The 18,317-nt window shown below is 40.1% G+C and overlaps 1 protein-coding gene across 3 annotated transcripts in view; it reads left to right on the forward strand.

Annotated features, from left to right (window-relative positions):
- PDGFD (platelet derived growth factor D) overlaps positions 1-17,638 on the forward strand; it is a 151,175-nt gene extending 133,537 nt beyond the window's left edge. For all 3 annotated transcript variants that reach the window (XM_085216290.1, XM_085216289.1, XM_085216291.1), the window contains 2 exons: positions 852-1,066; positions 14,409-17,638. In XM_085216290.1, coding sequence (XP_085072416.1) covers positions 852-1,066; positions 14,409-14,543 — 350 coding nt within the window. In that variant the 3' untranslated portion in view covers positions 14,544-17,638. The remainder of the gene's footprint in view (positions 1-851; positions 1,067-14,408) is intronic.
- Positions 17,639-18,317: the final 679 nt, after the last annotated feature.

Below are 18,317 nucleotides of genomic sequence, written 5' to 3' on the forward strand. Positions count from 1 at the left end.
AGTTTTTTTTTTAATTTTATTTTAGCTTTGCAAGATAAAGCTAGAAACAGCACTTAAACTCACAGTGGATAGTCTATAAGTTATTTTTATGGTTGGCTTTACTGCTTGTTTACATGACGCATCTCACAGAAATAACAGGCATTCAAACACCAACCAGCCACTGGCGTTCAATGAAGCTCATTAGTTTTAATTGTATTTATTTGTATGCCTATTATAGTAGCACTTAAAAGCTAAAATTAATATTGCTTAGATTGATTTAGGCATCTAAAAGTGAGGTATCTAGACTCTATCCATAACCAACACAGACAACTGAGGATAGCGAGGAGTGCCACCTGTCTTAGAGGCCCTTCTGAGGAAGGATGGATCTCTCTACAAAGATGTTTATCTGCAGGCCGCTGGAGGAGCCTCCTGTAAAGTGTTTGCCCTCTGTATGCCTGCTGGTAGGCAAAATACCATGCCCAGAATAAAAATAACTTCAGTTAAATAGAGTATAATCAGGAAAGAGAGGGGCAGAGGTGGAATCTGTCACCCAGCAGGTCAGTGACACAGCAAGTAAAATAACTAGCCTTGAGCTTTCAGGCCCGTGTTTTATTACAAGCTCTCTCATCACCTTCATAGTCTGTGTGAGCCCTGCGTGTGGGAGTCACTGTGGGCAGGATGAGAGCCAGGATAGCCACCTGTAATGATTTAAAATGGGTGGGTTTATGCTTACCTGTTCAGAAATCACTGCTATACTTCATGTATTTCCCAACCAGGAGCACATCGCTGTGTTACCGGCTGCCCAGGGAGCAGTTTGAACTGGGAAAACGTCCCATTTAGACCTTACTAATGAAGCCCCTTTTGCATTACAGTTGACCTGGACAGGTTGAATGACGATGTGAAGCGCTACAGCTGCACTCCGAGAAACTACTCTGTCAATTTAAGGGAAGAGCTGAAGCTGACAAATGCCGTTTTCTTCCCTCGCTGCCTCCTTGTCCAGCGCTGTGGAGGAAATTGTGGCTGTGGGACTTCAAATTGGAAATCCTGCACGTGTGTGTCTGGGAAAACAGTGAAAAAATATCATGAGGTACTTTTTCCTTCGGTACTTTGTTTTGTTTATTTATTTGTTTATGTGAATTCTGAAAGCTTTTCTCAGATCTTCTTGTGGTGCTGTGTTAATTACAATGTTGCATCTGCATTGTGAAGCTGGGCAAAAACTCACTGATGGGCAGAGATGCTCTTGTTTGGAAGAGGCCAGGACGTTTCAGTGAATGCCCACCATGATCAGTGTCCTTCTGAGAAAAGAGATCTGCCTGGGCTTCCAGACAGCATGTAGCCCTGAGATGGAGCCTAGATTTAGTCCTAACATTGTTTTTGTTGTCTGTATTGGATCCCTGTTCATGGAGCACGTTCACATCTTCTGCTGCAACAGGTGGTGGAACTACAACGGATGCCAACAATCCCATGGGGATTTACATTTGGAGGTGGTGACAGAGCAGGGGGAGAGGAGGTTTATATGTGCTAGGAAGGGATGTTAACATACATTTATGGGTAAATTAAATTAGAAGTTGGAGATAAGTTCTGCCACCTCTCTACATGGATGCTACCACGTAACCCCAGTGAGACTTATGTTGGACCAATTTTCTTGATGAAGGACTGATTCAGTCATTTACTGATGAAAATACTCTTTTCAGTTACAGCGATATCTGTTCCTTGAGGCATTTGACTGTGCTTCCTCTTGGTTTATGCTGTGTCTCTTAAACTTATGGTCGCAGTAGGAAATGAAAATTAAGTTGTTTGTAAACTCTCTTCCCAGATTTATTGCCTGTAGGAAAGTTGAATCTTTCAGCTTTAGTTTTTTTTTTTCCACTCAGCATTTTTTTAATGCAAAATTCTGGATGAGAAAAAACTCCATAATATTTATTTGTAGCATTCAGAAAAAGCAAGTTCCCTTCGTTGGGGAGAACAAGGAAATTTTTTTTGCCTCTGAATCAGCATTTTCAAAACCAGACATAAACAGTGTTCACCGAAGTGAACATATCTAGGAAGTTTACTTGGTATGAGACTGTGAGTGTCTGAAAGCAAGTACCCATATGCCATGCTAACTTAATTTCAAACACACAACTCTTTTAAGAGCCTCAGATGCACTCAAGTGCACTCAAGTCTCAAGTTAAAGGGAACTTTATGGATGTGGGCATGGGCATGGGCAACCCTGCCCATGGCAGGAGGACTGGAACTAGGTGATCTTTAACGTCCCCTCCAACCTAAGTCATTCTATGATTCTATGATTCTGTGATTCTATGACTTTTAATATAGAGGCGATGTGTGCTCGTAAAAGCTTTAACTTGGGAGAAATGGGATGAACTATCTGGAAGCTGTTTAGAGTCAGACCTTATGCCTTACTCTGAACGGTGTGATTATTTTCCGAGTAAGAGATTTTTCTTACCATTAAGTGCGCTGTCTGGCATACTTCACATCAGCTGAGTCTAGAGAATAATTAATATTTTATCTAATTTTAAGCAAGATGCAGGGGATGACCCTGGTAATTACAGAGCAAAAAGCCTTATCTCAATGGGAGAAAAGTGAATTGGAAAAAAATATATAAGTATGAAACACCTATATGACTGCAAGCTGATAAAATGAAGCTAGAATGTTTTGCATATGAATGAATATTCATACAGCATCATAGCATTATACAGCAATGCTGAAAGGCCTGGCACCTTCTTCAGAGAGCTGACGGTCTACCAGACACGATCAGTCATGGATTAGTTAAAGAGCAAAGAGGTGGAAGAGATGAGCAGTTTGCTACATGGGAAGTGAGTATCTGTGGGTGCTCCTGGCACGGGGATTAAGCATTATTTCATGTATGATCAGTCTGGAAGGGGGTGAACAACTGAGAGTGGCAAGAATGACAGATAATGCAGGAGATAAAGTACTTCCACAGCATGGAAGGCTGCAAGGGTTTACAGCAGACCTGTGAACTACTTATAAGTGCTATTTAGAAAAGCAGCAAGCATTGGGACAAGTAGTCTTGACTATTAATTTATATACCACTGTATGTGAGAGGAAAGGAGGGGGAAATGGGGAATGGAAGCTGGAGAAAAGGTTGAGTGGTGAAGAGGTTCAGGGAAATGTTTGTTTGTTACAGAGATGGTGAGAAAAAAAAGCAAGTGACACTATTCTGCAGAAACAGATGTGAACAGAATAGCACAGCAAGCATTTATTATGGCTCAGATAAACAGGTGGGGTACTTGTATGGATTTCGACTGTTGGTGCTTAGAAGTATGCAGGCAGGTGCAGAAAAGATAAATAGAAGCACAAACCATACATCAGTGCAGACACAGCAGATGATACACATCAGAACTATTTTTAAAGAAAATGGCTCAAAAGTTTTGGATCCTTTCATTTAGAAAAAAAACTGTCAATAAGAGAAGGCACAGTGAAAGATAAAAAGTAGAGAATACTGCCTACAGGACATTCAGGTCTTCTCCAAGTAATTTTCTCCTTAGAAAAAGACCAAATACAGTCAGAGGGAACTAATTTAAAATTATAAAAAGGAATTTGATTTTTTTGCACAGTAAATCTGTGTGGAATTTCATTACTTAAATATAAGACTGCACAATTCAAATTCAGAGCAATTCTAAGAGAATTAGAAGTAAAATATAAACTGAGAATCTTGTGTCAGAGCTTAGGCCAACTACTGAATAACAGAATCACAGAATCGCAGGGGTTGGAAGGGACCTCTAGAAATCATCCAATCCAACTCACTGCTAAAGCAGGTTCCCTACAGTAGGTCGCACAGGGAAGTATCCAAATAGATCTTGAAAATCTCCAGAAAAGGAGATTCACAGACTCTCTGGGCAGCCTGTTCCTATGCTCCATCACTCTGACAGTAAAGAAGTTCTTCCTTTTACTGGAATAGAACTTCCTGCATCCCCATTTCTGCCTGTTGTCCTTTGTGCTACTGTTGCTTGCCACCAAAAAGAGTCCACCCCCATCGACCTGATTCCCACAGTTAGGATGTTTATAAGCAGTGATGTGATTCCCTCTCAGCCTTCTCTTCTCCGAAGAGACCTCAGCCTTTCCTCATACAGGAGATGCTCCAGGCCGTTTATCATATTTGTTGCCCTCCCTTGGTCTCTTTCTAGGATCTCTCTCTTTTTTGAACTGGGGAGCCCAGGACTGTATTCCAGACATAACCTCACCAAGGCAGAGTAGACAGAAAACTGAGCTGCTAGAAAAAATTTTGGATGTAAACATGTTGTCAACTAGCTATTTTTCATCGTGTCTTTGGGAACATTGATACTGGAGCACTAGAATATCACACTAATCAGGTATTGGTCAGAATCAGAATGCCACAGCATATAAAATTAATCACTAAATTCTGGAAATTCAATATTCAGATTAACACATTATTGCTAATTTATTATGCTGCTCCTTTGTTCTCTGAAAACTGTATGAATTTAAGGCAAAGTTTCAGCTTTAGCATTACATCGCTTCTGAAAGTTTGAATTTAAACTTAATCCCTTAGGATGAATTAACAGTTCACTGAGCAGATACTTAGCTAAGCGTCTGCCATTAATGTGAGTGGAAGTCATACAGATTAATTCACGTATGACATGTAGAAGATGTGTCCATTAATTTTATTTCAAAATACTTTACACTTTATTATCATTATTATTATTGTTATTGGCCTCACACAGGCAGTCAGTTTTATTCTTTATTTGTCTCAACACTTAATTCTAATTCCACATAATCATCTAGCAGTAAATGTACAGAGAAGGAGCTTCTCAACACATCAACTTTAGGACCATGTACGTCCCCCTCTCCTCAGCTCTTGTGAGGCCCCATCTGCAGTACTGCGTCCAGGCCTGGGGCCCCCAGTACAGGAAGGTCGTGAAGCTCTTGGAGTGTGTCCAGAGGAGGGCCACTAATCAGAGGGCTGGAGCACCTCTCCTATGAGGAAAGGTTGAAGGAACTGGGCTTGTTTAGCTTGGAAAAGAGAAGGCTCCAGGGAGACCTCATTGTGACCTTTCAGAACTTGAAGGGAGCATATAAACAAGAAGGGGAATGGCTGTTTACGTGGGTGGATAGTGTTAGGACAAGGAGGAATGGTTTTAAACTGAGACAGGGGTGGTTTAGGTTAGATATTAGGAGGAAGTTTTTCACTCAGAGGGTGGTGACACACTGGAACAGGTTGCCCAAGGAGGTTGTGGATGCCCCATCCCTGGAGGCATTCAAGGCCAGGCTGGATGTGGCTCTGGGCAGCCTGGTCTGGTGGTTGGTGACCCTGCACATAGCAGGGGGGTTGAAACTGGATGATCATTGTGGTCCTTTTCAACCCAGACCATTCTATGATTCTATGATTCTATGCTTTATTCTTTATGAGGCCAATTTGAAACCCACTAACCTTAATCAAAAAGCCTTTCACTGCATGACAAAGGACAGAGTTTCATGCATTATGAAGTCCCCAGAGCCAGTAATTTTGTTTAAAACTTTTTCCTTCTGCTCCAGGACAAGGTCAACCAAGGTTCAAATGCAAGTCTCAAATTACTTTGATTCAGTTGCAAAGATACCGAAGTGCAAGACGGCCGAGCAAAGGACATTGTCTGTAGCAACTGAAAGCAAATCATACAGACTCCAGATTTCTTTTTTCTTGCCAGATGAAATATGCCTAAATGCTTCATCTGTCAAGCTCCTAGACCCACCATAGCTATGTATGCCGTGAATGTATTTGACCTCAATGATAAAAAATGGTAAAAAAAAACATGTATAAGTTGTCTAGCATTTCTGAGCTACCTCATACTCCACAGCCAGCATCCTGCAGTACCACAGCAGCAGCTGTACTGAGGTACATGCTGGCATCTCTGGACGCACCAATGCCATGTGGCTCGTTCTGAGAAAGGCTTACAGTCCAGAGAGATTTCAAGGATACCTTCTTACCTTCTTAGCTCTTGATGTTTTTCAGTTTCTGTTCAAAGCCTTAGAACTGTGCTCATCAATAAGGTCTCCCAGCATCCCCTCTTTGCTTCTGAGGACTAACAGCAATCACTTTTCCCCAGGCTGCTACTGCTGCAGTTCCTTGAACAGACCATGCAGCTCTTTCATATCATGTTCAATTGTAAGAAATAATGCAATAACTGGGAGAAAATGAGAATGCCCCAATAAGTGGCAACTTAATTGCCCTGACAAATACTAATATTAAGATATTGGGTTGTTGGTTTTTTTTGTAATTTGGAATTCTGCCATAACTTAACCAGAACACTCAGCAATTTCCAGAAATAAAAAGGTTCAAAGCTTGAGTAAACAGCTAGTTTTATGGTGTTTTCTTTTGCAGGAGTCTTGTGATCCTCTGTGGTTTTTCATTGCTTCTGGTTTCGCTTGAGACCAGAGCTCATGGACACTCAGGGCTTACCACATGGTGTCACGAACCCTGCAAACTAAACAGGCCTAGTGCTGGCAGTGTCTTAAAATGCCTCTCCCTGACAGCCTGCCAGAAGTGATGCTGAGTTATGGTGCAGGGCTCTGTGCAAAGACAAAGTGATTCATGGAAATGAATGTGGCACCCCTTAATCAAATGCTCACATCTAACTTGCTAAAGGGGAGCTGAAATGAAAGGATGATTCCCCTTGCAGTACATTTCTTTGGAGCTGCCTTTTAAAGAGTGAGGGAATTTGAACCTGGAGGTAACCCTCCCAGAGAGGCCAGGACTTTGTGCAGCGAGATCTGTGGCTGTGCCATCCAGCCAGTGTGCTCATCCCTTGGAGAAACAAGAAATCGGTTTCCCCATCTCATTGCTGTAACTGATGAGATGTGAAATGAGTTTCCGTGAGGAATAAACGCTCTTAAGGTAGCAACCAGTATTTGTCACAGTGCATAAACCTCCACCTACAATGTATTCTGCAGCGCAGCTAAGAGGCACATAAAGAAAAATAAAGTGGTAAAAGCTGATTGCATCTCCCTTACCTACTTAATTTCTCAACAGTAAAGACTGATGCATTTTTCACTGTGTATGTGTTGCTTTGTTTGTTTTTCTGCTTTTTTTGCATTGTTATGCCTCTATTCAAGCCTGATGTTAACTGGAGTTTCAAAGGACGTACATGCAATTAATTCTTAACCACGAGGTTTAAATTAGTACTCATGTTGCAACTTCATAATGTCTTGCTGCCCTGCAAATGGATGGCAGAGGGGAAATAAGTCCATAAAGAGTGTTGTTGGGTAGGAAAGAACAGGGGAGAAAGTAAAGAGGTGGTATGGGACTTGAGGAAGGCAGAGAAGATGCTGCAGTGGTGTTAAGAAGTGAAACAGTTGCAATTTTGTGTTGTCTGTGCTTTTTTCTTTCTGTCTTCTTTTTTTTTTTTTTTTTTTCTTTTTCCACAGGGAAGTAAACCTTAAGCAAATCTTAAGGAGGCACTTAAGGAGAGCAGACAATAATTCTTACCGTCTTTACAGAGAGAAACATAAAATAACTACACAAAAATGACTCAACAAAGAAAATTGAGTGATTAAAAAGAGCTAGCATCATCAGACCAATGTGGAATATGGTTTGATTGTTGCATGTCCCAGAGTTGATTGTAGATGTACAAAGAAGACAGAAAGGTTGTTATGGCAATAAAGGCACAGAATTAACTTGACAAGATAATGCTTAGAAATACTATACAAGAAACTGCAAATACAAGGAAACAGAATGAGCCAGAAGTGACTGCTAGATTACTTGATGAATAGCAAGATCAAAGAGGTGCAGGGAGAGAATATTTTTTTACTAGATTAAAATGAAAGTTTTTGGGATGATATCTGGAAGTTAAGCTAATGAGACAGCCATGATACAGGTCTGCACAGAGGGAGGTAGCTGGGAACAGGGAAAACCTGTATCTGGTCAGCGACAAGCAAGGGCCAGAGCCATAACACTTGACTAAATGATGAAAAGTGAGGCTCCTGTTGCTATCTGGTATATCAAAAATACTGTCGCTTTGGTAAGCATTTCAAATTATTTACTTTTAAGCCAAATAATTTTTAAGAGCAGTGATTCCATGATAATAATCCCTTAGTTTGAATGCTACCATTGATGATCAAATGAACCCTTTTTATTCCTGATATCCTGCAATTACGCCTGGAAAGAAAGAGCACAACTTTAGGTCTGTGTTGTTATTTTAGGCTAGGGTCCTACTGGAATAAAGGTCCTTATGCTAAATTATGTACCACATTCCCATGATGCTTGGTTTCTTATGCTAATGGCACAACTAAACTATCTGTGACCTTTGGATGAGATAACTTTGAAAAATCGCTGAGTAAGATCTTTAGTCTGTATCAGGACATGAATCTGTGTTCAGTGTTTTGTGCTTTTGATGTGTCCTCTTTCATGAACCTCAGAGTAATATAATTTGGCTTGCATGCTAGAATGATGGTATTTTTAGATGAGCAAAAGGAGATTAGATCATGCTGAATAGCTGTAAGTTAAAATAAGCTCTGCAAAGTACAAATTTCACTAAAATATTCATCTCAAATTGGATCCAGAGTTGCTCCCCATCATTTTTCTATGGAATACTCAGCCAACCAAGTATTTGGTAAACTATAGTCATGGTTTTGATTATTTCTGGTCTTCTTAGCCTCATCAGGGGAAAAAAAAAAAAACAGTTTTGAATTACATTTTTATTGGCCTTTAAACTACTGATCAAGAATTTAACAAAGAATATTACTAGAGTTGGTATTAACAAATGCATAGGTCGCTCTGAAAAGAATGCCTCCTATTTATTTCCATGCAAACTACAACTGATGCAAAGAGCACAATAACATTATTTGATAGAGCAGATTCTCATCTATAAAACACTTTCTCAGTATCGTCACCACCGTTAGGTATGCATTTTAGCCAGTGATGAACAAGAGCCTGCATACTGCATTCATAAAAATCTGTACCAGTGGAGGTCAGTGCTGCGATGCAGTGGTCAAGAGTTGATAGTTTGTATGGGTTCCAGGAAATCCAGAAGGATTGCTACTTTCCTGTCCTAAAAGACAGTGGACATCACTTGGACATCACAGCCCCAGTTAGGGCTGTGTCTTAAACCTTTTCTTCAGTGGGGAATTCATATATCACCACTCCACACACTGCTGTTTTGACTCCTGCTTGTAGTGGAGACAGCACATCTTGGTACTGGTAACGACGTGATCCAGGAAATTGTCACCTGAAGCCTCATATTGGTTCAGGAGGTACTGACAAATATGCATATGGTATTCTTCCTGTTCATCTGTGAGCATCTGTGGGCACAAGGTTTGTGATATCCCAACTTCGCCACAATTGTTTCCAATGCATTGAAGCCAATATGCAGCTCTGTAACAGTTCCCCGGTTGTAATCTGCTGATTTTTGTGGATGAGCTGACTGAGATGCTCTTCAAGTCATGGCTGCCCTGAACATGGTTTGTCTTTCACATCACCGTCACCACTGCTGAAAAACACCACGCACCACTTCACTGTGTTCACATCCACTGTTCAGTCCCCATAAACATTCAGCAAGCATCAGTAAATGTCAGTGGGTGCCATGGAATTCCATTCCACACCTTTGCTTCATGTGCGCTTCCTTGTCAGACTGTCCCTCTGCTGCCATCTGTCACACAGCAACATATAAGGGAATATTGGTGGGAAGGTTCAACCTCTACTGCTGTACCACCAACATCCGCCTCTGACATCGCTGGCCCACATAATAAAATAGGAGGCATTTCTTTTGGAGCCATCCACATACTAATACATAAAGTAAACAATTATAAGTTAAAAATTTATATGAGCATTTTCATACATTCTTCTATTGTCTGAATTCCCTATTACTCCTTGCTTTTTATTAGAATAGAAATCACCCAGAATGGACTGCCATAGCTAAATGTTGTTTGATTTCAGAGGTAAATGATACACAGCAAAGAGAAAGTGGTTTTTCCCATATGGTTCTGCCCACCTAAAGCTGGGAGTCAGCTGTTGGGCTTCTTTCCTAGCTAACAGAGCAAGCCTAACACCCACTTCCAGAAGTGAGTGGTACAGGTGAATCATCTTCTGAAGTTTCCTCTGTTGATGCTTCTACTAAAGAAGTGGATGTACATCAGGGTGAACACACTATCTCTAGATGGACCTTTCCCTAGCAGTTATCACTGCCCTGCTTTTCTCAGCCCCTGAACGTGCCCTGCTAATCCTGAAATCAAGTTATGGAGTGCTTTTATATATCTGCTGTGGTTAGAAGGGGGAACTTCCTTTGTTCCACAGGCTGCTGGAAAGCACTCTGCTGTCCCCAGAGCAAGCCCTGATCTTGTATTGTATACCTACTAAAACACAGCTGTTCTCTGATGTCCTCAAACTGAGACAGTAAACCCCTCAGGTTCTTGGTGGGCTGTCCAAGTGATGGGGCAGCTTGTCTTAAACAGGTGCTCTCTAATTCCAGACTGAAGTTATCTGTCTTCAGCTTCCAGAAGCTGTTTTTGAGTGATGGCTTTGCTCTTCAGTTAAAAGAATCCAAATTCCGTGCATTATCAGCAGGCAAGACTGCTGGCATGGAAAATTGTGTAAACATTTTCTTTCTATTTCCTTCCCCACCAGTCCCAAGGAAGTTGCCACAGTCACCTGGCCTCAAAACCTCTCTAATGCTCAGGCCCATTTACAAAAAGTACTGTCCAGCATGTTGGCACACTCCTATGGATTTATCTGCATGAAGAATGTTACAAGGCCCTGACACTTTTCATTGTATTACCCATAAATACCAAATCCATCTCAGATATTAAGTCCTATGTCTTGCTTTTATTATTTTTTTTTAATATGTTACAGAGCTTTAGTCCATAACTAACTCAGTGTTTGAAGAGTGCTGTATGTCTGTAGTTACATGTTCTTTGTGAGGAACAGCTGGGGCACGGCAGTTCGGTTAGCAGTCACAGACATTGCTCCTTTAATTTGAAAACTGCAAAATTATTCTTCTTTTCACTCACACAAAATAAATCTTTTGAATGTTCCAGTCCTTCTCCATATCCTTATTTTCTTACAGCAGAAATTCTACTGACCCCATCAAAAAGGAAGCAATAAAGTGTCCTAAACAAAATTTCTTTGACCTCTTTTCATTAACTCTGTAGTTCCTCACCTTGAAGGAACTGACCATGTAATGAATAAACAGCGGCTATTTTCAGAAGAAAGGATTTTCTTTCAACTACCGTGGTCACAAGAAATGGCCTAACTTTCTGATTCTTTTCGATTCTCTGTATTTAGCTGAAACTAAAACTATTAGATGGAAGCTAGACTGAAAGCTTTGAACATCAGTTCTGTGATCAGCTATTAAAGCAGTCCAATTTCAGCTGTGTTCAAACACTGCTTTCCTGTCTTGTCTGAGGAAGTGCCTGCCAATTCATTTTTCTACTCTTATCAGCAAAGCCCATATACTGTGCTCATGTTTCTTAATATAAAACACAGGGAAAATCCCCAAGCTGCCAGGAGGTGTGATGGCTTAAATACAGACCGAATCTTTGTTCTCATCCCGTTGCATACTTTCATTTGCTCTCAGTTGATAAAAGCAGATCTACCTACCCACGATCTTGCAAAGTGCCAATCACCAAAATTTTTCAGATTTTGATGAAAGGCTTCCTTAAGTAAAGAATTTTATCATGGATGGAGCTTCAGTAGCTGTACTTCATTTCAAAAGTATGTTTTCTTAAATAATACAAAAAAATATGTTTGAAGATGCAGTCTATTTTCAGTCCTTTAATAATCTTATAAGCCTGACTGAGTTCTTTTCCTTTCTGTTTGAATGACAGTGTGGTACTGTGGGTTGTTCTGGTGTCCATTGGGCTTCACTGCCTATATTCAGGCAGTCAAAGTTCAAAATCGATTCAGATCCACTATCATTCTGTTGCTTTCTCCCCTCTCCCCCCTTTTTTAATCATGTCTCTGCTTTTGTAACAGTGGAAAGCATTCACATCTTCCCAACAGGTTAAAATACCATCTGCGTACCTTTCTTAGATACAGTCCTTCCTCTCAATATTAGACAGATGAAATGTGAATTTAGTCACACAAGGCAGGATGAAATAATACTGTGTTCAATGCTCATCTCTTTAGTTACATCCCATGGCCTTCCTATCCTCCAGGCATTAACAGTGAAGAACGTACAGTCTTTTCTTGAAGGCTTCACACCTACATCTCCCTTCCCACCAATTCTGCCAGGCATTCGTGGTTAATGTTAGGCATGTCATTCATAATTATTTTTTGGGAAATCCTAATTCTGCTGAAACTGCCAAAACTGCAAATGTTTTGTAAATCTGCTACTCAGCCTCTTATTCCCTTTCCTTCCTCAGAGTACCTTAACTCTTACACGATGTTTTAAGATTGAAGAACAGAACGTACTTAGTACTAAAAGGAGTTAATAACTGAATGATAATATGAGGCCTGTTACTCAGTGCTGACAATGGGGGTGTTTCTGTGGTTGTGACACTCATGTGACTTGAGTGGTCCCACTCCCCACATGACCAGTGGCTTTGGCAATGTTTGGCAATAAACAAGACAGACTTCTCTCCGCCTTGTGTGTGTGAACAGGCAGAACCAATCTGGATGATCAGTCCCTTTGCCAAGCACATCCTCACAACAGTCTGGCAAGAGGTGAGGTGTGTTGGTTCTAGTACCTCACTGGTGTATGGTTTCTGACATGATGTGCTTGAGGCTGCGGAGTGTAGAACCTGCTCACCTTCCTGCAGACACCTTTCCTCATCCTGCTTCCCATCAGTAAGTGAGTGATTTCAAAAAGAAAAGGGCCAGATAATGCCTCTGGTAGAACTGCTGATCTGTCACAGAGCCTTGAGGAAATAGTTTCACAGTCTCTGCCTGCAGAGGTTTGACAGTGATGCCTATCTTTTTGTGCAGTGTGTTGTGAGATTTAGGAAGACAAATGCTATGGGGAAGTTAAAAGTGTTCTTATTCCAAACTCAGCTTGGGTACTTAATCAAAATGTACACTTAAGTTTCAGAGCTGTAATTTGAAATTACTACCTCTTCTGTTAAACTACCATAAGCATTTCAATAACAAACTAATGAAACAAAACAGAGTATTCCCTTCCCCTGGCTTGTACCACCAGGGGATGGGAATGGGGATGTAAGCTCTTACACAGATACCCCGAATCAAACAGCAGCCTCACTTAAGCATGCCCCTGCAAGCTTCCGTGCTGCTCAGCCTTTACCAGTATGTTCACATACATACACTATCACAGAAGATGAAATAGGACTCAACATTGTAGCTGTTTTCCACTTATCCACACTATTTTCATGAAATCAGTTTCATACAGTAATTTGGGTTGGAAGGCATCTTTAGAGGTCATCTAGACGCATCGCCCATTCAAAGTAGGGAATTTCAAAGTTAGATGAGACTGCTCAAGGATTTGTGCTATTAACTTTGACAATCTACAGGGTTTCCACAACCTCTCAGAGCAACCTGCTCCAGTGTTTAACCACTCTCACATTATTTATTTCCCTACATGCAAATAGGATTTCATTTGTTGCATCTTGTATATGTTGCCCCTTTTCTTTATAACCTTTGACTCTCTTTTTGAGTCTTGCAGTTATCTTGTCTATATGGTTTGGTGATGTGTTTTGTATTTGTTTTTTTTTTTTTTCAGAAGTCTCTTCTACTATGTACATTTCCCTAAGATCTTATTCTTGCTTTGGTTTGTTGTTTCCTTTCACATTATTCACAGTGAATTCTTAAGAGACTTTTCCAAGTAAGGCATGTATTTTTAAGAGAAGCCAATAATAATCAGATTCCAGAGAAACTCATTGGTACCTAGGTACAAATTTTGTGCAGTCTCCATTCCTTTTCTGCCTCTTAACAGGCATTTCAATTTTGGACCAATTCTAAAGATGCGCTTCAGAGATTTCAAATTGCATTAAAAAAACTTTGCTTGTTCTTTAGAGCAGAAATATGCATGAAAGGTGGGTCGGAACAATTCAAATATTTGTGGGCCTGGAAAGACAAGCCAAAGGAAACATATCTGATAATCAGCATGCGAAGGAATAGCTCTGGACATGGTTAGGGAACTGCATGATACAAAGATACCTGGGGTAGGAAATAATCCAATCTGTCAAAGCTCTAGGACAAACAATACAGCAGGGTGTCACAGAGAGAAAAGGAAAAGTTGGAAGTGTAACAAAAATGTGTTTTGATGGGCAGAAAGTAAAATCAAAGCTCCAAGATAGAATCCAAGCACCCTCCCTTCCATAAGGGGAAATAAAGAACAAAACACCACAGTACAGATGTGTTGCCAGGACAGATTGCCTAAAGGTTGTCTTGTGAACCTGCAGGTGGGTGTGGATCCATGGGCAAAGGTGTGTGTGCAAGCTGCAGATGAGGCTGGAGCTTCCCCAACACTCTCCTCTTCAGATCTCTTACCAGTGTTCTTTAATTGATGCATTTCTCTTCATTCTCCCAGGTGCTGAAATTTGTCCCGGAGGCTGAGCATCCCCGAAAGAAAGGCAAAGCAAGAAAGAACATGGCTTTAGTAGATATACAGTTGGATCATCATGATCGTTGTGATTGTATCTGCAGTTCAAGACCACCCCGATAAAAAAAAAAAAAAAGAAAAAGAAAAAACATAAGACCCACTAATTGCAGCTTACCAGACATTTACTTTTAAGCAGGATTGCTCTGAGGACCTTTAGTCGCTAATCATTTGAACTTTGCTACTAGCCTGCCTTTGCAATTAGAAGAAATGATTGCTGTGTTTCAGCATAGCTGGGCTGATTAGTGCCATGGCAGCTAAAGAGGCATATCATACATTTATACATCAGCATCCAGGAATTATTGTCACTATAGGTAGAGTCTGAGGGTTGAGATTTTCAAAGGTCACTTACCTTTTTAGGTGCACAAGGCCCACAGAAGTTGTGTAAGCTGGCAGTGAAAGAGCATTTGTTGTGTTTCTGCAAATGTCTCACCGTTTCCTATACTCAAATTCTGCTGCCATTTCTACCTTTTGAACTCTCCTGTCAGTAGAATTTTGTGGGTATAAATGAAAGGAGAATTTGAGCCCATGCAATTGTAAAATGGTTAATCCAGCTATGAAAATGAACTTGCCAGCATCCCTTCTCAGAAGAGTGCTGTGCAATGAGAAAAATCCTTTATTACATGAAATAAAACACCAGGAGAGTCAAATCTCACTATCTGTCCTCAAGCAGATCTTGTGCCAAAATTAGTAAATGCTTTGCATAAGCTGGGACAATGGTGGTGGTAGGGGGTACAGGGTCACCTTTGCCACAGTGACTCTACAGGAACCATCATCCGTATCTTTCTGCAAGCATGGTGAGATGGGGCCTTCCAGGTTCCCTGTGGGCTGGGGCTGGTTCTGATCTCTGCCCAGTCCCCAATTTGCCATAGCTGGAGAAGTGCCACGTCTCCCTAAGCAGGTAATGAAGATAGGGCACTTGTTTGTTGAAAATATTGATTTGTGTTGTAGTTGTGTTACTGGGAAACTAAACTGTGCTTGAGATTTAATTATCGTTACTTGGTTTGGGGTTCGTTTGTTTGTTTGTTTTAAATATGGATTATTATAACTTTGTCATATATCCATTAATCTTAGTTATCTGAGGCTTGTTGTTTCACTTCAGCTACGTGTATTGCCATGGTTAAACTGTTAACAGTGAATTTCTTTTAGATTGCATTTTGCTGAGGCGTATTAACTCATTAAGCAATGTCTGTCTGTCATGGAAAATGTGCATCATTTATTCACGAGCACAAGAATATTATAAACACCACCTCAGAATAAAATAAGCACTGTAAAAGCTACGACATAGCTTCCTATGCCTTTTTAAATATTATGAAAGTGCTCTCCATGAGAAAGGAAAAAAACATCCTTCAGGCTAGCTTTAAGGCTATAAAATGCTGCTCCAGAAACTGTTCAGAGTAAAACACAGGCAGATTGAAGTTTATGGAAGAACTGGAGTTTTTATCATGAATGTAGCAGAAAGAATGGGGTGGCATGTTTAATGGTTGAGGTTTTATATTTAACAGCAGATACAGACTGCAGCGGTTCATCTTGTTCATGTTGCCTCTTGGGTTTCTGCCTTTCTGAAAGAGCCAAGTAGTTTGACATTAGTGGAAACTGGCATGTGCTATAGTATAATACTGAGATTCTTTAAGCCAGTATGTTTTAGTAATATACGGTTTTGTTATAGAAGTGCAGTAATGTTCTAACAGCCTCTTTATCAGCTCAAGTATTTTATAAGTGCTCTTTTATAATTTTAACAAACTTTACTGAAATGTCCCTTAGAAATGCTGTGTTGCTTTCCTTCTTGTATTTTAACATTTAAGATTCAAAATGTGTGGGTTTTTTTTTTATTATGATTATTTATATTAATTTTTCCTCTCTGGCTCCCAGATGTCTATTTAAAAATGTTCCCAAATGCTGAGTTGGGAAGTGATTCATCATTTTTCAAAGCAATTCACTTTAAAAGAACAACACTGTAACCAAAGATTGCCAGCTTCATTTCTTATTTCAGAACTGCTTAAAAAAGACTTCATTCTTTTTCTGTCTCTAGCTTTATAACAGGAATGACCCAGCCCTTCCATAATTTTCAGCTAATTTGGGAAGAATATTGCATGTGAGATCTTGACAGTACTGATTGTTTTTGAGACTGCGCACTCTCCCTAGCGTATATTTCTGACTGCGTTGTACTGCAAGTATGCCGAAGCACTCCAGCCTCAGTGGTAGGAAGCAACTGCCTCATGCCTTTGTGCTCTGAGTGGTCCTGTAATTCTGACCTCTCAAAGGAAGATGCAAATCAGGCATCCTCTGTGCATGGCATTCCCTACACATCTCTACTTGTTTGCCCAGTCTGCATCCCAAACAGCTCTGTCCTGGGGGGTATTCACACTAAGTCACCTCAGTGGGCAGCAGGGAGAAAGATGGTCCTTCCCAAGCGTGCCTTAGTTTGAAATCACACAGTGTGGGAGTTTACTCTCTTTTCACCATGTAAGAAAGAGACTAGAAATCTGATTTGGGCATCTTAAGGGAGATAGAACCAAGGCAAATGGTGTGAAACACGGAAAATGCTGTACAGCCAATAATTTGGCTAACTGAATTTGATGCAGGCAGCAGTGGATGCTAGGATCCAGCAGGAAAATTCAGCTGTAAAAGATATTGCTATGATAGGGATTACCCTCTTAATGTTTAGTTTCTTGAAAGTATACTCAACTGGTCACAAAATTTGAAGCATTTCCAAACTTCTCAGCCACATGCTATGCTGACCCCGGCGAAATCAAGTACCAGCCAAACTTTTCCTTTTTTATTTATTAGCAGAAATTGTCAAGATGTTTTTCCACACCTTTATTTCTTTTGTCTGTGTAATAATTGCTATGCTCTTTACATATTGTTTTAATTTAAAAAACAGTGCTATTAAAAAATATATAATTTTTATTGGTGGAATTGGAACCCTCTAAGATAAATACATTTTCTAAAGAAATAATTTCAAAGCCACTCGCTAGCTTTTTATTTAGTGTATTCTTCTGGGACAGAGCCTACTTTCTCAAGTGCAATCTCTCTTTTTTTTTTTTTTTTTTTTTGTTATCTCAGTTAAATGCAGCTCTTGTAGCATTATTTTTTACCTTATGCAGTATGTAATGTGTCTTATCTTGATGAAAAAAAAATAAATACTGCTTTTGAAATAAGATGCTTTGCGTGTTCATTCAGAGTTCTGATTAATTAAGACCCCGCAATTTACTGGAGGATATTTCCACAACAGGACACCATCCAGATGAGGTATCTGAAAGACTTTTAGCAGTAAGATCCAGGAATACCATCAGGGAAAAACCCGAGTGTGATTTTATGATAACTGAGTTTAAACCCGAGTGGTAGAAAAGCTTCCTTGTATAGCAGCAGCAGCTCAACAGTCCTGTCCTTTGCTATTCAAAGAAACAATTCATATATTCTTCTATCTTTTTTTTTTTCTTTTTCTTTTCTTTCCTTTTTTTTTTTTTTTTTTTGAAAAAAAAAGGACTGAACCAAGGCAGACAGAACAGACATTCCCAGACAAAAGGAACAGTTATCTTGTGCACAGTGAACAAGGACGTATTTAATGGTTGGAGAATATTTTTGCCCATCGTAAGTGCACTGAGTATCCTATATAGACACTGAGAACTTGTATCGCAGGAATAGGAAAGTGTGCAAGAATGGCATAAAGCTCCTTCAGTCTGGCGTTGCTTTGTACCTATAGAACTAATAGCTAGCTAACATTATCAGATTGACCTTGTGCTCGTATGAGTGACAACTTTAATAGATCTGCAACCAACACAAAAAGCAGCTCTCCATCTTATCAGCTGAAAATGTACCAGGTTTCTAAGGTCATTG

The sequence above is a fragment of the Meleagris gallopavo genome, chromosome 1, assembly GCF_905368555.1.
Source record: "Meleagris gallopavo chromosome 1, MGAL_WU_HG_1.1, whole genome shotgun sequence".
In the NCBI taxonomy this organism is placed as follows: domain Eukaryota; kingdom Metazoa; phylum Chordata; class Aves; order Galliformes; family Phasianidae; genus Meleagris; species Meleagris gallopavo.